Source organism: Oncorhynchus clarkii, chromosome 30 (assembly GCF_045791955.1).
Source record: "Oncorhynchus clarkii lewisi isolate Uvic-CL-2024 chromosome 30, UVic_Ocla_1.0, whole genome shotgun sequence".
In the NCBI taxonomy this organism is placed as follows: Eukaryota; Metazoa; Chordata; class Actinopteri; order Salmoniformes; family Salmonidae; genus Oncorhynchus; species Oncorhynchus clarkii.
The window spans coordinates 6,286,606-6,309,401 of record NC_092176.1 but is presented as its reverse complement, the minus strand read 5'-3'; the positions used below and the strand labels follow the sequence as shown (position 1 = coordinate 6,309,401).

General features: G+C 40.6%; 1 protein-coding gene across 1 annotated transcript; it reads right to left on the bottom strand.

Moving 5' to 3' along the window:
- Window positions 1-3,355: 3,355 nt before the first annotated feature.
- Window positions 3,356-22,458, bottom strand: LOC139390208 (M1-specific T cell receptor beta chain-like). The gene is made up of 9 exons (XM_071137466.1): window positions 22,412-22,458; window positions 21,607-21,934; window positions 19,107-19,210; window positions 11,293-11,302; window positions 7,151-7,209; window positions 6,649-6,686; window positions 5,582-5,887; window positions 5,167-5,241; window positions 3,356-4,517 (listed from the first exon to the last, which is right to left on the bottom strand). Exons 1-9 carry the CDS (start codon window positions 22,456-22,458, stop codon window positions 4,381-4,383), a joined length of 1,104 nt encoding a protein of 367 aa, XP_070993567.1. The 3' UTR covers window positions 3,356-4,380.
- Window positions 22,459-22,796: the final 338 nt, after the last annotated feature.

Here is a 22,796-nt window from a genome sequence, read left to right as displayed (position 1 = left end):
CAGTGGAAAGCCTATGTGCATGTTACCACATTTGATCAATAATTACATTGCTTGCTTAATTAATTCAGTGAAGCAATACCGTGCAGGCTATATAGCTTTTTATTAGTTTGTCATTAGTTTTACTCGTCTTTGTATTTTGTATTTCGAGAATGCTCTGAAATCAGAGAAGATAGCCAGAGCGAATTTACGAACACACCCCTAGGTGAAAAATCGATAGATTTGCCCTTGAGCAAGGCACTTAACTCCAATTGCTCCTGTAAGTCGTTCTGGATAAGAGCGTCTGCTAAATGACTCAAATGCAAATGTCAAAATGAACCCACAAAAAAATGTAACATCCATCACCCTTTGAATAAACCAACAACTCATCACACGATCGAGCTGCGGTTATGCAGCTATGTCTTGTTTCCAGTAACTACGTTTCACCTTTCATTAGAAAACCAAAGAAACATATTAACCACATTTTCACACTGCTATTGGGTGAGTAGGCTCAACACCTGCTTCGAAACACAAATGGAAGCAAACAGCTTAAAAACAGAGAAAGGGGGATCTTATGATCTTGTTCCGCTTCTGAAGTGATTCAATAAAATACAATTTTCACAAATAACAATTGATTATTTTATAGAAAATAAATACAATGTTGGGAGGGGGGGGTTGGGGGGGGGGGGGGGGGGGGTAAGTAGCGTTTATGTTATTTTATGGTTACAGTTTCCTCAAAAAAAACAGCCCGGAAAAGTACAACATTTACAATAGGCTACTTTGCAGAACCAAGTTTGCTGTAACATTTCTTTCACGAATGCAGCGATGATTAAACCGATCCCCATCTGAAAGGATTTGGTTATTTTGAGAAACTTTGCACACTGTATAGGCTGTGTTAAGCAAGGAAAAACACTATCAATGTAAAAAGCACAAATTCATGATTTCGCTCATTCGTCTGCTCAATAAGCACTCAGCATTTAGTTCATTAAAACAAAAATAACATCTGGATTTTCAATTATTCATGGTAAATTAATAAAATAATTGAATTAAGGTATTAAATACTATGTTCGAAAACAAACTCAAATTTCTTGAAATAAATTACACTTCATTACACACATGACAATTTACTAAATATTATTTTGGATAATTATCCATATTTAGAAATAATGAGACTACATATTTAATAAGCTATAGGTCACATTAATATTTTTGAAATATTTTGGTGTAAATCAAAGACGGATTTAGTGAAAATAATGTACCGCTATGATAAGGATCTACCTTCAATATTTGCTCTCCTTATTTTTCAGAAACCTTAACTTAACCTTCTTTCAAGTGTCTGCAGCGAGTAGCTCCCACAATCATCAAAAGTAAAATGTGATTGTACATTTCAAGGAGACACAATTTTAAGGAAACACAATATACACAATTAAAAGTTCTGCAATTCATTTCATAATTGGCAGTTGAAGTTAATGGAAGACAAGGAAAGATATGGCTCACATTACTTTAGCATCTTAAAATAAAGTACGACAAATAAAAAATAAAATAAAAAAATGTTCGCCCTCAATGGGATGTAAAATCCTTGTTATTACCAGCCCACTTACAACTATATCCATACTTGGGGTTTTTCCTTTCAATTAATGTGTCCACTGGTACTTATCATGTTCCTGTGGTGCAGCAGGAGAGAGAGCCCACAGCAGTACACCATGCTCTTCACTATCATCACTGTATAAACCAGAGAGGACAGGTTCAGATTGCATATGGACTGGAATGAATCTGGAGAAAATACAAGTTTATAGGCTGGGATTTTAGCCAGTCATTTTATGTATTGAATACTTTTCTGCAATTTCAACAGTAAAACACTGTAGAGTGCACAGTATAATACCATACATGTGTTTTACAGAATCAAGGCTGTAGATTGCCTCCTGTAAAAATTATTCTAACATGCTGTATTTCTTTACAGTAATGGTTTATGCCTACTGTAGATTACAATGATCAGTTTCAGGCACCAACCTCATGCTGTCGGGTAAGATGCATGAAGCTCAGACTATTTTAGTAGGCTAACTATCTTCTTGAAGCTGCTGTGAAGTAGAATAATATTTTCATTAGCTGCTGGGGAGGTACCTATCCTTGTTTAGACGTATACTATGGGGCGGCAGGTAGCCTAGTGGTTAGAGCGTTGGGACAGTAACCTGAAAGGTAGCTTGATCAAACCCCCGAGCTGACATCTGTTGTTCTGCTCCTGAACAAGGCAGTTAATCCACTGTTCCTAGGCCGTCATTGTAAATAAAGGTTAAAACTACACACACACACATATATAAATATATATATATATACAAAATTATGTGGACACCCCTTCAAATTAGTGGATTTGGCTATTTCAGCCACACCTATTGCTGACAGGTATAAAATCGAGCACACAGCAATGCAAAAATACCGACACTCCTTAGCTGTCACAACCCTGTGTGATATGTTCACTTGGCTGCATGACATTAATCATAGCTTTGCAGGCCAGGGGTGTCCATGTAGTCTCTCCCCGGTTACTGACCCAACGCTCTAACCACTAGGCTACCTGTCGCCCCCTCATCAAGGGTGTCAATCATTTTGGACCACTCTACATTTAGTGACACTTGAGGGAGGCATTTAATGCAAGTAATGAGGATGATGAAAGGTTTCAAAACGCACAATATACAGTGCCTTTGGGAAGTATTCAGACCCCTTGACTTTTTCCACATTTTGTTGTGTTACAGCCTGAATTTAAAATGGATTATAAATAAGTTCAGGAGTAAAAATGTGCTTAACAAGTCATATAATAAGTTACTTGGACTCACTCTGCGTACAACAATATTGTTTAATATGATTCGACCATGAATGCCTGATTCACGCAGTCGCCTCTGAACAGTTGATGTTGAGATATGTCTGTTACTGAAGCATTTATTTGGGCTGCAATCTGAGGTGCAGTTAACTCTAATGAACTGATCCTCTGCAGCAGAGTTAATTCTGTGTCTTCCTTTCCTGTGGCGGTCCTCATGAAAGACAGTTTCGCTTAATGTTTTTTTGCGACTGCACTTGAAGAAACTGTATTGACTGACCTTCATGTCTTAAATGTTAGAGTTTTGCGGAAGACACACTCTTTGCTTATTGGAGATGTTCTAGCCATAATATGGATTTGTCTTTTACCAAAAAGGCAATCTTCTGTATATCACCCCTACCTTGTCACAAAACAACTGATTGGATCAAGTGCATTAACGAAAGAAATTCCACAAATTAACTTTTAACATGGCACACCTGTTAACTGTAATGCATTCCAGGTGACTACCTCATGAAGCTGGTTGAGAGAATGCCAAGTGCGTGAAATGAATTCATCAATGCAATGGGTGGCTACCTTGAAGAATCTCAAATCTCAAATATATTTATTTAACACTTTTTTGGTTACTACATGATTCCATATGTGTTATTTCATGGTTTCGATGTATAGAAAAGAAATCAATTAATAAGACATTTCTGTAGCACTTTACATTGAAGCACAGAATAAATGGTAATAACATGACAATAACATGGAAAATACTTCTCTTGATAACAATGTTCATTTCCTTGCAAAATATATATGCAAAAACAAATTAGATTGTTTCAAGGTAAAACGTACACATAAACAAAAGTGTAAAAAGTTTGTTTTGCCATAGATCTATAATTCTACAAATGCAAGAACCATAAACTACCATTACGGACTCGTCTGCCATCGCTGTCATATTCTTCAATTTGATGGCAAGAGCCGAACCCACAACTAGAGGTAAAAACAGATCAAGGCCAAGTGAATCATCCAGCAGCTTTGGATAACCATCTCTTCACACACTTGAGCTGTGGTTCTGCAGCTAGCTATATCTTGTTTCCAGTAACTACCATTTCACATGTCCTTAGAACACCAAAGAAACATGAACCATATTATCCCACCACTATTAAGTCTAGGCTCAACATCTGCGTCGGGAACATGCACATTGGAGCAAACAAGTTGAAAACAGATCATTGGTGAACTTACAATCGTATTGTTCCGCTTCTAATGAGATTCAATTAAATAACATTTTCCCAAATATGAATAGATGATCTTATAGTAAAGAGATGCAATATTTTAGGGGTTTTAGGTTACCTTTTTTCATCGAAAACAGCACAGAACTGTAAAAATGTATTTTACAATCATTTACAGATCCATTGTTGTTGCAACATTTTGTTCACAAAGGCATCCTCTTCTGAAATAATATGGTTCGTTTGAGCAACTTGGTTAATTTGAGCAGGCTGTGTTAGGCAAGGAAAATGTCATGCAAGCTGTATCAATGTAAAAAACAACAACCCAACAACAACATTGTATCAATGTAAAAAAAAGCACATAAATGATTTTCCTCATAGAGGTCTTCAGGTGCTGGGTCCTCTTCCCAGGATCCTGTTGTGCAGCAGGAGAGAGAGCCCACAGCAATACACCATGCTTTTCACTATCATCACTGTGTAAACCACAGAGGCCAGGTTCAGACTGCACGTTGACTGGAAGGAATCTGGGGAAGAGAAAAGATTAAGGCTGGGATTCAATTTTAATGCAGGTTACAGGCATTGCCGTTTAAAAACACATGGTCCTATTAAGCCAATTTATGCTATATTTACCGTGGATAGCATCTCGGCAAACAAGTGCCTTTAAGGGGCACTTTGCCTATAAACCATGATCAGATTATCTATCTGATCGCGTTTTGTACGGTAAAACTCAATTTTACATGACCTTGGCGAGTGCAACAGGTAAAAAAGTTCCATTCGACTCGCTCTGCCAAGTCACAATTCCTGGTACTCTGGTCCTGGATCTTGGACCTGCTACTCACGCTGGTCTAGGATTCGTTTCAGCCCGGGTTAATTTGTGTCTCACACATGCTTTATAGCGCGGATCAGGGTAGGCTACTAAACGCTCCTGGATCCGGATCATAAGAGGATATGTGAAAGCGCCCTTAATTAAAGGTAATTTCAAATTGAGCAGCCATAAACAGCGTTTAACGTGAATGCGTTCCTCAGAAGGTGGAATAGCTACAAAACGCAATCGGATTTAATACCTGTCTAAATCTGTTCATTTATCCAACCCCTCATATTTTTCTTTTTTTCCCTTTTTTCTTTTTGTTTTGAATTGACCCCAACCCTGCATGAAATGTACATGAATTTTACCTTCGGTAAACTGCAGAGTCTGTGACTCCTGCGTGTCATTTCTGAACGCTGGTGCAGACATGGTGGTTGGAGTATCTTCAGTTGGTTTATTTGAGAATGAGATGGAAAAAGATAATATTAAAGAATATGCTTTCAGAATATTATGTAGGCTACTGTCAGGGATAATTGTTACGCTAATTAAGGTGTTTTGTTTTAACTCGCAAAACGAACTACACAACATTCCTATGCAATGGCCAATTGTGTGTCACATTTTTATGTACTTTCTTTTTAATAGGCCTATGTCAGTTTTACATGGTTGAATCCATGATAACCTACTCATATAAATATAGTACATAAATATTAAATGAATAATGATGTATGAAAAATATAATAGGTCTACATACTAATGTAAAACTATTTCAATGACTGGCTTTACCTTTTGGGATGACAAAATGTTGAGCGCCCCATTCATGCTCCACAGAACAGATGTATTTGTTCCTGTACGTATTCTCTTTATCAATGATGATCATACTGGTCGTCTGTTCTTCCTCCCTCTGCTCCAGCTGTTCCCCCTCTGCTTTGGGCACCTCCGTTCTTCCGCCGTTTGCTTCCTCAATCTTCCATGAGATCTTGACCAAGTCTGGAAACATGTCTCTAGCCAGACATAGCAGGGTGGTCTTCTCATTCGACTCAGAGTTGGACGCTGAGTACAGCGTCACTTTGGGTTTTCGTTGAATGCCGTCTGATTTTCAAGAGAAATAATAACATTTACAGACAAGATGAATCGTGATGTCTCACACCATTGGTTTTATATCCAGCTGTACTGTCTATATTCAAGTGAACAATTAATTACATTTTTCTCCATAACAACTATCCTTTATGGAATATCTTATTTCAATGTAAATCATAACTTTCAATATCATAACGTAAGACTCTTATTTTAATAAAGGGACATCACACAAAAGTTGTCAGACTTCAGAGGTAGTCTGTTGAATCATGATGTCCCCCAGCATTTGTTTTATATCCAGCTGTACTGTCTATATTCAAGTGAACAATTAATTACATTTTTCTCCATAACAACTATCCTTTATGGAATATCTTATTTCAATGTAAATCATAACTTTCAATATCATAACGTAAGACTCTTATTTTAAGTAAACAGTTCAACATTTTTGCTCTATGTCAAATTACTTTACATTTATATCATTAATTTAACTGAGGGTGTATATCTCTAAGAGTAGGGACATGCAATATACTGTAAAATATTCATATGGCTTCCTTGAAAATCAGAATGATCTATTGTACAGACTAATAACACATTTTCAAATACTTAATATTTTTGTCCTAACATGGATTAATCACGAATAGTGCATATTTGCAGAGCAATACTGCAGATGTTTTCGAAATGATTTTGGATAGTGAATAGAGCTATAGATTAAATATTAATTATTAAGGACTACTGCTTTGTTTACCTTTTGAAAATCAGAGGAATGGATATCTTACCTGTCACATAAAGTGTCGTGCCAGAGCCAAATTCGAGCCTTCACAGTGAAAATCCCCTTCTCAAAAAGTAGTCTGCACTGTGAGGATAGCCTGGAGGGGTGGATATTGGGGGTGGTGGGGGGTTGGTGGGTTTTTCCTGAGGTAGCTAGTCCCCCTCCATCTTTAAATTTGATAATTAAGAATTTTTAATTGTTAATCCAAAATATTTAAATGTTTCTCTGCATATCTAAGCATAACTCTTGAGCTTTAATTTTTTTTTACAGATCTATTTATTATTATTATTTTTTATTTAACCAGGTAGGCCAGTTGAGAACAAGTTCTCATTTACAGCTGCGACCTGGCCAAGATAAAGCAAAGCAGTGTGACAAAAACAACAACACAGAGTTACACATGGGATAAACAAACGTACAGTCAATAACACAATAGAAAAATCTGTATACAGTGTGTGCCAATGAAGTAAGGGGGTAAGGCAATAAATAGGCCATAGTGGCAAAGTATTTACAATTTCACAATTAACACTGGAGTGATAGATGTGCAGAGGAGGATGTGCAAGTAGAAATACTGGTGTGCAAAAGAGCAGAAAAACAAAAACACATATGGGGATGAGGTAGGTAGTTGGTTGGATGGGCTATTTAAATCAAATCAAATCAAATCAAATTGTATTTGTCACATACACATGGTTAGCAGATGTTAATGCGAGTGTAGCGAAATGCTTGTGCTTCTAGTTCCGACAATGCAGTAATAACCAACAAGTAATCTAACTAACAATTCCAAAACTACTGTCTTGTACACAGTGTAAGGGGATAAAGAATATGTACATAAGGATATATGAATTAGTGATGGTACAGAGCAGCATAGGCAAGATGCAGTAGATGGTATCGAGTACAGTATATACATATGAGATGAGTATGTAAACAAAGTGGCATAGTTTAAAGTGGCTAGTGATACATGTATTACATAAGGATACAGTCGATGATATAGAGTACAGTATATACGTATGCATATGGGATGAATAATGTAGGGTAAGTAACATTATATAAGGTAGCATTGTTTAAAGTGGCTAGTGATATATTTACATCATTTCCCATCAATTCCCATTATTAAAGTGGCTGGAGTCAGTGTCAGTGTGTTGGCAGCAGCCACTCAATGTTAGTGGTGGCTGTTTAACAGTCTGATGGCCTTGAGATAGAAGCTGTTTTTCAGTCTCTCGGTCCCAGCTTTGATGCACCTGTACTGACCTCGCCTTCTGGATGATAGCGGGGTGAACAGGCAGTGGCTCGGGTGGTTGATGTCCTTGATGATCTTTATGGCCTTCCTGTGACATTGGGTGGTGTAGGTGTCCTGGAGGGCAGGTAGTTTGCCCCCGGTGATGCGTTGTGCAGACCTCACTACCCTCTGGAGAGCCTTACGGTTGAGGGCGGAGCAGTTGCCGTACCAGGCGGTGATACAGCCCGCCAGGATGCTCTCGATTGTGCATCTGTAGAAGTTTGTGAGTGCTTTTGGTGACAAGCCAAATTTCTTCAGCCTCCTGAGGTTGAAGAGGCGCTGCTGCGCCTTCTTCACAATGCTGTCTGTGTGAGTGGACCAATTCAGTTTGTCTGTGATGTGTATGCCGAGGAACTTAAAACTTGCTACCCTCTCCACTACTGTTCCATCGATGTGGATAGGGGGGTGTTCCCTCTGCTGTTTCCTGAAGTCCACAATCATCTCCTTAGTTTTGTTGACGTTGAGTGTGAGGTTATTTTCCTGACACCACACTCCGAGGGCCCTCAATCAAGCCTACCACTGTTGTGTCGTCCGCAAACTTGATGATTGAGTTGGAGGCGTGCGTGGCCACGCAGTCGTGGGTGAACAGGGAGTACAGGAGAGGGCTCAGAACGCACCCTTGTGGGGCCCCAGTGTTGAGGATCAGCGGGGAGGAGATGTTGTTGCCTACCCTCACCACCTGGGGGCGGCCCGTCAGGAAGTCCAGTACCCAGTTGCACAGGGCGGGGTCGAGACCCAGGGTCTCGAGCTTGATGACGAGCTTGGAGGGTACAATGGTGTTGAATGCCGAGCTGTAGTCAATGAACAGCATTCTCACATAGGTATTCCTCTTGTCCAGATGGGTTAGGGCAGTGTGCAGTGTGGTTGAGATTGCATCGTCTGTGGACCTATTTGGGCGGTAAGCAAATTGGAGTGGGTCTAGGGTGTCAGGTAGGGTGGAGGTGATATGGTCCTTGACTAGTCTCTCAAAGCACTTCATGATGACGGAAGTGAGTGCTACGCCCCGTAGTCGTTTAGCTCAGTTACCTTAGCTTTCTTGGGAATAGGAACAATGGTGGCCCTCTTGAAGCATGTGGGAACAGCAGACTGGTATAGGGATTGATTGAATATGTCCGTAAACACACCGGCCAGCTGGTCTGCGCATGCTCTGAGGGCGCGGCTGGGGATGCCGTCTGGGCCTGCAGCCTTGCGAGGGTTAACACGTTTAAATGTCTTACTCACCTCGGCTGCAGTGAAGGAGAGACCGCATGTTTTCGTTGCAGGCCGTGTCAGTGGCATTGTATTGTCCTCAAAGCGGGCAAAAAAGTTATTTAGTCTGCCTGGGAGCAGGACATCCTGGTCCGTGACTGGGCTGGATTTCTTCCTGTAGTCCGTGATTGACTGTAGACCCTGCCACATGCCTCTTGTGTCTGAGCCGTTGAATTGAGATTCTACTTTGTCTCTGTACTGACGCTTAGCTTGTTTGATAGCCTTGCGGAGGGAATAGCTGCACTGTTTGTATTCGGTCATGTTACCAGACACCTTGCCCTGATTAAAAGCAGTGGTTCGCGCTTTCAGTTTCACGCGAATGCTGCCATCAATCCACGGTTTCTGGTTAGGGAATGTTTTAATCGTTGCTGTGGGAACGACATCTTCAACGCACGTTCTAATGAACTCGCACACCGAATCAGCGTATTCGTCAATGTTGTTGTCTGACGCAATACGAAACATGTCCCAGTCCACGTGATGGAAGCAGTCTTGGAGTGTGGAGTCAGCTTGGTCGGACCAGCGTTGGACAGACCTCAGCGTGGGAGCCTCTTGTTTTAGTTTCTGTCTGTAGGCAGGGATCAACAAAATGGAGTCGTGGTCAGCTTTTCCGAAAGGGGGGCGGGGCAGGGCCTTATATGCGTCGCGGAAGTTAGAGTAACAATGATCCAAGGTCTTTCCACCCCTGGTTGCGCAATCGATATAATGATAAAATTTAGGGAGTCTTGTTTTCAGATTAGCCTTGTTAAAATCTCCAGCTACAATGAATGCAGCCTCCGGATAAATTGTTTCCAGTTTGCAAAGAGTCAAATAAAGTTCATTCAGAGCCATCGATGTGTCTGCTTGGGGGGGGATATATACGGCTGTGATTATAATCAAAGAGAATTCTCTTGGTAGATAATGCGGTCTACATTTGATTGTGAGGAATTCTAAATCAGGTGAACAGAAGGATTTGAGTTCCTGTATGTTTCTTTCATCACACCATTTACAGATGGGCTGTGTACAGCTGCAGCGATCGGTAAGCTGCCGCACCCATCCCTTTAGCGGGATCATTTTCATCAACACCCGCTGAATTGCAGCGCGCCAAATTCAAATTAAATTACTAAATTACTAAAAATATTTAATTTTCATGAAATCACAAAACACAGTTTAGCATGTTGTTAATCCACCCACGTGTCAGATTTCAATAGAGCTTTTCGGCGAAAGCATAACAAGCATTTATGTAAGAACATCTCTCTCAGTAGACAAAATATCACAAAAACTAGCAGCCAAGTAGCTTGGTCACAAAAGTCAGAAAAGCAATAGATTAAATCGCTTACCTTTGATGATCTTCAGATGTTTGCACTCACGAGAGTCCCAGTTACACAATAAATGTTCCTTTTGTTCTATAAAGATGATTTTTATATCCAAAATACCTCCATTTGTTTGGCGCGTTATGTTCAGAAATCCACAGGCTCGAGCGGTCACGACATAGCAGACGAAAATGTCTACAGTATCCGTAATGTCTACAGAAACATGTCAAACGTTTTTTATAATCAATTCTCAGGTTGTTTTTAAAATATATAATTGATAATATATCAACCGGGACTGTTGCTTTTTCAATAGGAGATGGAGAGACAATGGCTGACACACTCGGTTGCGCAAGCAAAACTCTGCGAACACCCAGCTATCCACTGACGCGAAGTTATCTTTCTCGCTCATTTTTCAAAATAAAAGCCTGAAACTATGTCTAAAGACTGTTGACACCTTGAGGAAGCCATCGGAAAAGGAATCTGGTTGATATCCCTTTAAATGAAGGCAAGGCATCCAATGGAACAGAGAGCTTTCAGGAAAAACACCACTTCCTGGTTTGATTTTCCGCAGGTTTTTGCCTGCAATATCAGTTCTGTTATACTCACAGACAGTTTTGGAAACTTTAGAGTGTTTTCTATCCTAATCTGACAATTATATGCATATTTTAGTTTCTGTGCCTGAGAAATAGGCAGTTTCAAATGGATACGTTTTTGTAGCCAAAAAACAAAAATCCTGCCGCCTCCACTCAAGAAGTTAAAGCAGACCACCATAGTGACTGTGCCCAAGAACACTAAGGTAACTTGTTTAAATTACTACCGACCCGTGCACTCACATCTGTAGCCATGAAGTGCTTTGAAAGGCTGGTCATGGCTCACATCAACACCATCATCCCATATACCCTAGACCCACTTCAATTTGCATACTGCCCTATCAAATCCACAGATGATGCAATCTCTCTATTGCACTCCGCACTGCCCTTTCCACCTGGACAAAAGGAACACCAATGTGAGCATGCTATTCATTGACTACAGCTCAGCATTCAACACCATAGTGCCCTCAAAGCTTATCAATAAGCTAAGGACCCTGGGACTATAAACACCTCCCTCTGCAACTGGATCCTGAACTTCCTGACAGTCCGCCCCTAGGTGGTAAGTGTAGGTAACAACACATCCACCACACTTATCCCCAACACAGGGGCCCCTCAGGGGTGAGTGCTCAGCCCCCTCCTGTTCTCCCTGTTCACTCATGACTGCAAGGCCAGGCACAACTCCAACACAATCATTAAGTTTGCCAATGGAACAACAGTGGTAGGCCTCATCACCGACAACGACGAGGCAGCCTATAGGGAGGAGGTCAGAGACTTGGACGTGTGGTGCCAGGACAACAACCTCTCCCTCAACATGATCAATACAAAGGAGTAGATTGTGGACTATAGGAAAAAGAGGACCAAAAGAGGACCAAGCAGACCAAGTTCCTTGGTGTCCACATCACCATCAAACTAACATGGTCCAAGCACACCAAGTGAAGAGGGCATGACAAAACCTATTCCCCCTCGGGAGACTGAAAATATTTGGCATGGGTCCTTAGATCCTCAGAAGGTTCTACCGCTGCACCATTGAGAGCATCCTGACCGGTTGCATCACTGCCTGGTATGTCAACTGCTCGGCCTCTGACCGCAAGGCACTACAAAGGGTACTGCGTACGGCCTTGTACATCACTGTGGCCAAGCCTCCTGCCATCCAGGACCTCTATACCAGGTGGTGTCAGAGGAAGGCCCTAAAATGTTTCAAAGACTCCAGCACCCTAGTCATAGACTGTTCTCTCTGCTACCGCACAGTAAGCGGTACCGGAGTGCCAAGTCTAGGTCCCCCCTCTTTTATACCGCTGCTTCTCTCTGTTGTTATCATCTATGCATTGTCACTTTAATAACTCCACCTACATATACATATTACCTCAACTAACCGTTAATCCCTCACATTAACTCTGTACTGGTACCCCTCTGTACATAGTCTTGCTATTGTTATTATACTGCTGATCTTTAGTTACTTGTTACTTTTATTTTTTTTAACTGCATTGTTGGTTAGGGGCTCGTAAGTAAGCATTTCACTGTGTTGTATTCCAGACTAATAACATTTGATTTGAAGAAGCTGATTAAACAGGATGATCATTACACAGTTGCACCTTGTGCTTGGGGCAATAAAAGGCCACTCTAAAATGTGCAGTTTTGTCATACAACACAATGCCACAAGTTGAGGCAGCCTGCATTTGGCATGCTGACTCCACCAGAGCTGTTGCCAGAGAATTGAATGTTCATTTATTTACCATAAGCCAAATCTAACATTCTTTTAGAGAATTTGGCAGAATGTCAACCGATCCAGCAACTTTTCGGCTACTGGCCCAACGCACTAACCACCCCATGTTTCAGCAATGATCTGTACCCAATTTCTGGAAGCTGAAAATGTCCCAGTTATTCCATGGCCCGCATACTCACCAGACGTGTCACCCATTGAGCATGCGTGGGATGCTCTGGAAGGACCTGTATGACCGCGTGTTCCAGTTCCTCCAATATCCAGGAGCTTGACACAACCATTCAAGAGGAGTAGGACAACATTCCACAGCCACAATTAACAGCCTGATCAACTCTATGCGAAGGAGATGTGTCACGCTACATGAGGCAAATGGTGGTCATATCAGATACTGACTGGTTTACTGATCCACGCACCTCCAGTTTTTTAAAAGGTATCTGTGAGCAACAGATGTATACAGTGAATTCAGACCTCTGGGCTTTTTCAGATTTTGTTTTGTTACATTCTTATTCTAAGATTAAATAAATAGTTTTTTCCCTCATCAATCTACACACAATACCCCATAATGACAAAGCAAAAACAAGTTTAGACATTTTTGAAATTGTTTTTAAAAATATCACATTTACCCAGGTATTCAGACCCTTTAGTCAGTACTTTGTTGAAGCAGCTTTGGCAGCGATTACAGCCTAGAGTCCTCTTGGGTATGATTCTACAAGCTTGACACACCTATATTTGGGGAGTTAGTTCTTTGCAGATCCTCTCAAGCACTGTGAAGTTGGATGGAGAGCGTCGTTACACAGCTAATTTCAGGTCTCTCCAGAGATGTTCGATCGGGTTCAAGTCCGGGCTCTTGCTGGGCCACTCAAGGACATTGACTTGATGGCTCCAAACTTCTTTCATTTAAGAATTGAATTAACCTTTATTTAAACAGGGAGTCACACTGAGGTAAAACTATTTTACATGAGAGCCCTGTATACCTTTACACATAAACCACAACAGCCCTACAAAACACTATAATAAAACACATAATACACAACATTAAATATATTTAAGAAAAGCAATCGCATTCTGTAATGTAAAAGTCTCCAATCAATCATTTTATTTGCCTGAAAGGCACCAGAATATCTCATTGCAAGGAGTTCCACACAGGGAGCAAAAAAACTAAAAGCAGACTTTCTCAATTATGTGGAGACCAAAGGGTTGCAAAACGGCATTGTAAATCATTAAAAGGTTGTGCAGCTCTCTTCCTACAGACAGAGAGGTCCATCCCACATGTTTGTAAAGAATACAATGAGGAGTTCTACAACTTTCCCCAGTAATAAAACGTATTGCTGAATGGAAAACTGAATCCAATGGTTTCAAAACATAGGCGTCCGCATGCATATAAATAATGTAACGATAGAATGATGAAGGCCACTGTGTTCTTAGGGATGTTCAATGCTGCAGACAATTTTTGGTGCCCTTCCCCAGATCTGTGCCTCAACACAATCCTGTCTCAGAGCTCTATGGACAATGACTCCTACCTCAAGGCTTAGTTTTTTGCTCTGACATGCACTGTCAACTGTGGGATCTTATATAGACAGGTGTGTGCCTTTCCATATCATGTCCAATCAATTGAATTTAAACCTGGATGCAAATCAATTGAAACCTGGATGCACCTGAGCTCAATTTTGAGTCTCATAGCAAACGATCTGAAAACTTTTGTAAATACGTCATTCTGACCGTTATACCCATATATACCTAAAAAGCACACAAACCTCTGTCCAACCTCTGCACACAATATACATTACATGACACATCAAGAAGATCCAGTTAAGACACTGTTTGCTCATTGGCAAGACATCTTGTTTATTTATTTTTAATTCCTTTTACAATTGCATTTCACTTTGGATTTGAAGAAGACACTGCACTCTAACCTCTTATGTCACTTACTTCTGGTATAGAAACCTTTTCATGAGTTTTTGTACAGGCTGTGTGGCTCAGTTCTCACTGTGGGTTCCCGAGACCCAGCAGGCACAGTAATAGGTGGCAGAATGGGACACTTTAACTAACTTAATCTTCAGCTCACTGGGGTGAGACGCAGACTCCCTCCAAACGGAGAAATCTGCTCTCTGAGGATGAGTGGTAGCACGGCTGTCAGAATTGTCACCAGAATTAAAGTATAGAATCCAAGTAAATGGTTCACCCTCTCTCTTCTGATACCAGTGGACCAGGTTACCACACCGACCAGTAACTTTGCAGTCGAAGGAGACACTCTGTTTCTCTCTCCTAGTCTTTGATATCGAGTCCTTTTGCAGCTGTTGTCCTGAAGCAGCCACTGTAAAACAGACGTGGATCAATAAAAAATTCACAGTACAGTTACTCCATTCAAATATATGGATACAGGTTTGATCAACCACTTACCCAGAAAAAGAGAGAATATTATTATACCACAGTCCATTTCAGGGAATATGTGCTTAAGAATTGGGGAAATGAAAAGCTACACGTTATATATAACACTGAACATGAGACTGATTTAACAGATCTTTACTGAATTATGGTTTGGATCATATAGTCGATTATGACGATGAGAGGTGAAAAACCAGCTGGAGTGTGTCGTCTCAAACAGTTCCTCTGACAATGTCACTTCCTGTGGTGCAAAACACTTTCTTTTTCAATAATTCACAGCTTGATTCTTCCCAGCTCGAGAATCAAGGTAAAATGTTCTCCCTCCTTCTTCTGGTACCAGTAGACATACGTTGTACACTGATCATTGTCTTTGCAGCTGAAGGAGACACCCTCTCGCTCTGTCCTAATCCATGATATCTCCTGGGCAATTGACAACAACAAGACAAAAATATATTAGCAAAACTTAAAAGCTATTACATTTGTCCACAATCTATGCATCAATTATAGACTTAAATTCAGACAGAGACACTATTTTCTGCCAGTCATTTCCAGTTGCTCCATGACTAGGGTGCATTGTAAGAAGAAAAGATACAGTACTTCAACAAAGTGAGTAAAGAATGACCACAGAGCTTAGAGACATTTCTATGATGATTCTGAGATGTCTTCTTTTGAACCTGAAGATAATTGTGTTTAGTGGGAGCAGAGATGATGTGAGGGTGAAACACTGTCACTAACTGCTCCTCCAATCTGATGTCACTTCCTGTGGTTGTTGACAAGGGCTATGTTCCAATTATATTATCTCTCCTTCCTCCCAAAGTGTGCACTTGTTCACTTCCTTCACTGATTTGAAAGAAATATGGTGAAAAGGCAGCCAATGCCTCCACGTATTCAATGAAGGGAGAACGTTTATATTATGGACGCACCCATTCACTGTCTAAATTCAACCATTTTAGTCTTCGTACCAGATTTACTACCCAGCTAAGTGATAAATTCTAGGTGTACCCTTGTTCAATGTTCTCCTACCGTTTGATGTAGACCTCTATGTACCAGCTCCATATTGCTATTTTAATACTGACATTGCACCCGTGTCTTTTTCCACAAGATGGTTGTAAAACAAAACTACAAATCATGTTTGATAAAGTTGAACAGAGAAATGGTTCACATAACAAACCAACGGCTATATCTTTTCAATCTTATAAATGGGGAATGTTGATTTTGGCTACACGATCTGCTATCACTGGTGTTCTGTTATTTTTAATTTACAATGTTTTATATACCATTTAAGGTTTATAGTTCGCCAAAGTTATAAGTATTTGATTTATTTTACCATTGTTTAACCAAGTAGGCAAGTTGAGAACAAGTTCTCATTTACAACTGCGACCTGGCCAAGATAAAGCAAAGCAGTTCAACACATACAACAACACAGAGTTACACATGGAGTAAAACAAACATACAGTCAATAATACAGTACAAAAACAAGTCTATATACAATGTGAGCAAATGAGGTGAGATAAGGGAGGTAAAGGCAATAAAAAAGGCCATGGTGGCGAAGTAAATACAATATGGCAAATAAAAACACTGGAATTGTAGATTTGCATTAGGTGAATGTGCAAAGTAGAAATACTGAGGTGCAAGGGAGCAAAAATAAATAAATACAGTAGGGGATGAGGTAATTGTTTGGGCTATTTATAGATGGACTGTGTACTGGTGCAGTGATCTGTGAGCTGCTCTGACAGCTGGTGCTTAAAGCTGGTGAGGGAGATAAGTGTTTCCAGTTTCAGAGATTTTTGTTGTTCGTTCCAGTCATTGGCAGCAGAGAACTGGAAGGAGAGGCGGCCAAAGGAGGAATTGGCCCTGGGGGTGACCAGTGAAATACACCTGCTGGAGCGCGTGCTATGCGTGGGTGCTGCTATGGTGACCAGCGAGCTGAGATAAGGCAGGACTTTACCTAGCAGGGTCTTGTAGATGACCTGATAATGAACTGAACCAGTGGGTTTGGCGACGAGTACAGGGTAGGTCTGTAAGCGAGAGCCAGCCAACGAGAGCGTACAGGTCGCAGTGGTGGGTAGTATATGGGGCGTTGGTGACAAAACGGATGGCACGGTGATAATCTGCATCCAATTTGTTGAGTAGGGTGTTGGAGGCCATTTTGTTTGATTGCCTTACAGAGGGAATAACTGCACTGTTTGTATTTGGCCATGTTTCCAGTCGCCTTACCATGATTAAATGCAGTGGAATGTGCTTTCAGTTTTGGCGATTGCTGCCATCAATCCACAGTTTCTGGTTAGGGAAGATTTTAATAGTCACAGTGGGTACAACATCTCCAATACACTTCCTTATAAACTCACTCACTGAGTCAGCGTATACGTAAATGTTATTGTCTGAGGCTACCCGGAACACAGGCTACCCGGAACACATCCCAGTCGACGTGATCGAAACAATCTTGAAGCGTGGAATCCGATTGGTCAGACTAGCGTTGGATAGACCTAAGCACGGGTGATTCCTGTTTAAGTTTCTGCCTATAAGAGGGGAGCAACAACATGGAGTCATGGTCAGATTTGCCAAAAGGAGGGTGGGGGAGGGCCTTGTATGCATTGCGGAAGTTAGAGTGGCAGTGGTCGAGTGTGTTACTCACTCGTGTACTGCAATCGATATGCTGATAGAACTTAGGTAGCCTTGTTCTCAAATTAGCTTTGTTAAAATCCCCAGTTACAATAAATGCAGCCTCGGGTTGTATGGTTTCCAGTTTACATAAAGTCCAGTGAAGTTCCTTGATGGCCGTCTGGGTTTCCTCGCCGATAGAGATGGCAGCTTCGCTTATCTCCCAAGAGAATGGTTGCTTTATGATGGCAAGCACCACACTCTGCAACATCAGAAGTGGATTTACTTTTTCATGTACATACTGTAGTTATTAAACTTGAACTGTCTCTCAACTGCATTGTGCAAAATCTGAGAATATTAACATATGGACTACAACACTTGACAGTATAAAATGATCACTTCAACATACAGTACCAGTCAAAGGTTTGGACACACCTAAACCAGGGTCCCAGGGTCTTTCTTTATTTGAACTATTTTCTACATTGTAGAATAACAGTGAATACATCAACACTATGAAATAACACATATGGAATCATGTAGCAACCAAAAAAGTGTTAAACATCAAAACATATTTTAGATTCTTCAAAGTTTACACTCTTTGCCTTGATAACAGTTTCGCACACTCTTGGAATCATGGTTACTATGTGATTCCATGTGTTATTTCATAGTCTTGATGTATTCACTATTATTCTACAATGTAGAAAAAGTTAAAATAAAGAAAAACCCTTGAGTGAATAGGTGTCCAAACTTTTGATGGTGCTGTATGTACTTAATTAAGCAGGTCGTGTAGATTGGAAGGGGGCGGGGGGATAAATGTGTATTTGTTTAATGTCAGTTGGTTTGATATTTGTATTTTATTTGACCCAAAAACCATACAAACTTGATCACAAAAAAAGCTAATCTGTTTTGGATGAGAGGTAGTATCTGTTAAGTACCTGAAATACAATCAATATCTTAAATCCATGGGTATCGTCAGCCAGGACCAACCTATCACTGGGCGTTTCAACTCTGCTTCCACCATGAATAAGAACACCCTTTAGCCATTCTATATTCACAACATACCCAAATTGCACACAAACCTCTGCCCTAGCTCTGCACACGGCGCCCGAATACCGAATACATCAGGAAGAAGCAACTTCAACACTTTTTGCTCATTGGCAAGACATCTCAACTATGTATTTATCATTCATTTTAGAATAGCATTTTGCTTTGAGCTTGAAGAAGAAGACAATTTAACCAATCTAACCTCTGATTATGTCACTTCCTGTGGTGCAGAAACCTTTTCATGAATTCAAAGTTTCATTAAAACCACAGAGTTTTTGTACAGGCTATGTGGATCAGTTCTCACTGTGGGTTGACGAGTCCCAGCAGGCACAGTAGTAGGTGGCAGAATGGGACACTTTAACTGACTGGATCTTCAGCTCACTGGAGTCAGACTTACCCATGGCAGAGAAATCTGCTGTCTGAGGATGAGTGTTATCACGGGTGAAAGAATTGGTATTTAAAACATTGTATAAAATCTGAGAGAAGGGTTTACCCTCTCCCTTCTCGTACCAGTGGACTGTGTTACCATAACACGAACCAGTAACTTTGCAGCTGAAGGAGACACTCTGTTTCTCTTTCCTAGTCTTTAAAATCTGGTCCTGTTGCAGCTGTTGTCCCGAAGCAGCCACTGTAAAACAGAAGTGGATCACCAAAAAAAATCACAAAAACTCACAGTAGAATTATTCCATTCAAATGTTAGACACCAGTTGGATGAAGGTTGGATGAATCACTTACCCAGAAAAAGGGAGAATATTATTTTTCCACAGTCCATGTTCAGTGAATATGTGCTTAAGAATTGGGAAAATCAAAAGTGTTCTATATGACATTGAACAATGTGAATAAGAATAAGAAATGAATCACTGAAAATCAAATTGATTCCACAAATCTTTACAGAAGTATGGTTTGGATCATATAGTCGATTATGAAGATGAGATGTGAAAAAACAGCTGGGGTGTGTCGTCTCAAACAGATCCTCTGATTATGTCACATCCTGTGGTGCAAAACACGAAATTTTTCATTAATTCACAGCTTGATTCATTCACAGCTCAATAATTAAGATAAAAGGTTCTCCCTTCTTCGTCTGGTACCAATGGACATCCGTTGTACACGGATCATTGTCTTTGTAGCTGCAGGAGACAGCCTCTCCATCTGTCCTAGTCCATGATATATCCTGGTACAATTTCTGCCCTGCCACTGACACTGAAATGACAATTGTCAACAACAATACACTCAGATAAAAATACATGAGCATAATCTGAAAGCAATTACGTGTCCACAATCTTTGCATTAATCAAAGACTTAAATTCAGACAGAGACATTATTTTCCTCCAGTCATTTCCAATTATTCCATGACCAGGGTGTCTCATCTTATTCAATGCTTGTGGAAAGTAGTGAACACCCATTCACTGTCTAAATTCAACCATTATATTCTTTGTACCAGATGTATCAATACTAGTCAGCTAAGTGATACATTCTATGTGTATCCTTGTTTAAGGACCTCCTAACATTTTATGTAATGTAGAACTCTATGTTCCAATCCCATACTGCTCGATTAATACTGACATTGCTCCCCTGTGTCTTTCTCCACAAGATTATGCTAAAACAGAAGCCTACAAACCATGTTTGAAAAAGTTGAATAGAGAAATGGTTAACATAAGTGGCTATATCTTATCAGTCTTCTGAATGGAAACGGTTGGTTTTGGCTTGACTATCTGCTATCACTGATGTTCTGTTTTCTTAGGGATAGCCCCCTATTTTTCAATTTTCACCAAAAATGACATACCCAAATCTAACTGCCTGTAGCTCAGTACCTGAAGCAAGGATATGTATATTCTTGGTACCATTTGAAAGGAAACACTTTGAAGTTTGTGGAAATGTGAGTTGAATGTAGGAGAATAACACAATAGATATGGTAGAAGAAAATACAAAATACATGTTTTTTTCTACCACCATCTTTGAAATGCAACAAAGGTCCCACTTCTAGTCATCACTCTGGTTATAATTCCGATGGTGTTCACAAGATGGAAGCAGTGTTTAGTTTAGTTTATTAATTCAACCATTTAAAAAAAAACAAGCACACATAAAACGTAAAAGCCATACATGCACATGAATAACATCAGAGGATAACACACAATAAAGTCTGGGACTTATTTCCATTGTGGTCCTCTTGAGACAAGATGGCTGGACAAGATCGAACACAGTATGGCAGTGAAATAATTAAACAAAAACATAGAATAAGAACATCTATCTCCTCATTCCAGTTACATCATAGGAGTTATTCCTATGGGCACAGAAGACATCAAACATTTTTTACTTTATTTTTAAAGCTGTCCAGTGAGGACGTTGTTTTTATAGGCAGAGGGAACTCATTCCATTCTGAGGCTCCAGTATACAAGAAAGTATCTTTCCCAGCATTACTCCTGAACCTGTATAAGCACACATCAGCAACACCTGATCTGGTGCTGTGATTGTGTGCCTCCCTAACACGAGGAAAGTAATGACTTAGATATCTGGGCGCAGGACCATAAATACTCCTGTAAACCAAGCCTTCACAGAATGCATTCTGCTTGGGCGGCCTATTACACACCCCCAACAAAATCGGCTTGGTTTTGGGAAGGCAGATATCCAGCCAGACAATCTCCAGATCAGCGTTTTAATCCGATTTGATGTTTAAAGCAATGTCTGATCTTACGAACGCACATGTCCCCCCACCGTTCTGATTACGATCCTTCCTGACAACAGAGTAATTACCTATCTCAATTTCTGAGTCACAAACAGATGAATCCAATGTCTCAGTAAAACATAAGACACCCACCTCTGATTTGCAAACCAACAGGCGTATCTCATTGATCTTCGGTAGTAGGCTTCGGACTTTTAAGTACACAAAATGTAAGCCCTTCTTCCCAAAGGCCTCATTGAATTCCCGATCCACTTGTAATTCGCCTCCTACTGCGCTGCCATTTTCCCACTTCCCTGCCTCCGTTGGACTCTCTGTCGCCATGGAGCACCCCTCCCCAGGTGCTACTCCATCGTCCTCACCACCGTGTCCCCCGTCACTCACCTCTGGTTGACGCCGCTCCGCTGTGGACCTCCCTCCTCCGGTGCACTCTCCACCCTCGGTAAGTCCTCTGGTCCCACTCCACCTTCAATGCTCACACACCCCGCGGGTACAGCACACCGACAGCAATGGTAAGTTTCATTAACCCCTTGACCAAAGCTAGAATTGCTGCATTTTAAATGAATCCACTGCGCGCATTCCAAACACACCAAAGCTTTGCTGTTACTCTTTATCCACCATTTGCAAGAGGAGCATGGGTGCATAGGCCGTTTGATGGGCTCCCTGATAAAGTGAGGTCCAGGGCATTGATAGATATCACCCAATAAGAGAAGGCACAGAGTTACTGTAAGATCCCCACCATTAATTTGCGATCAGACTGGATTTCAATGATCGTTTTGGTTTGTGCCAAGGTACTATGAAAGTTTGGAATATAACATTCCTTCCAAATCCAAAGTGCTGGATGCCATCAAAAGTGTTTGCATGACTGAGCAATTACTGAGAATGTACTATTCTTTCATCTAAATAGCAGATGCAATTATTTCCAGTAACATTTAAAACAAACACGTAAATTAAAAGTGCTGCCACCATGCCGAACTTGCCGGTCGCCATCTTGTCTTGCCTTGTCAAATGTTGCTATGTTATTGTTATGGAGTCAGGCATGTGTATGTGCAACATAACTTGAAGTATGTGCAAACTACATGACATTTAGTTTGAAGTCACCCAGGTACATTTGGGCAAATCGTGAAGGAAACATTTGCATTCATATTACATTTTTCTGCAATAATATCGTCAAATCTGTATACTTGCACTTGGATTTAGCTTCTCCAGTATTAGTAGCCATATTATAAGTTCAACATTTGCAAAACAACCAGTTTTCATAAATTCATAACTCTGAATATTCTTATAATTTTTGTCCTAGAGGAAAAGGCATGCTGTCGCAGAAGGTC

Excerpts from the sequence above, each read along its gene's own strand:
- LOC139390208 (XM_071137466.1), bottom strand. The coding sequence starts at position 22,458 with ATGGCGACCGGCAAGTTCGGCATGGTGGCAGCACTTTTAATTTACGT. Across the intron at positions 21,935-22,411 it reads GCAGCACTTTTAATTTACGT|GTGGAGTGGGACCAGAGGAC; the intron begins GTTTGTTTTAAA and ends TGAGCATTGAAG. Across the intron at positions 5,242-5,581 it reads ACATTTTGTCATCCCAAAAG|ATACTCCAACCACCATGTCT; the intron begins GTAAAGCCAGTC and ends AACCAACTGAAG.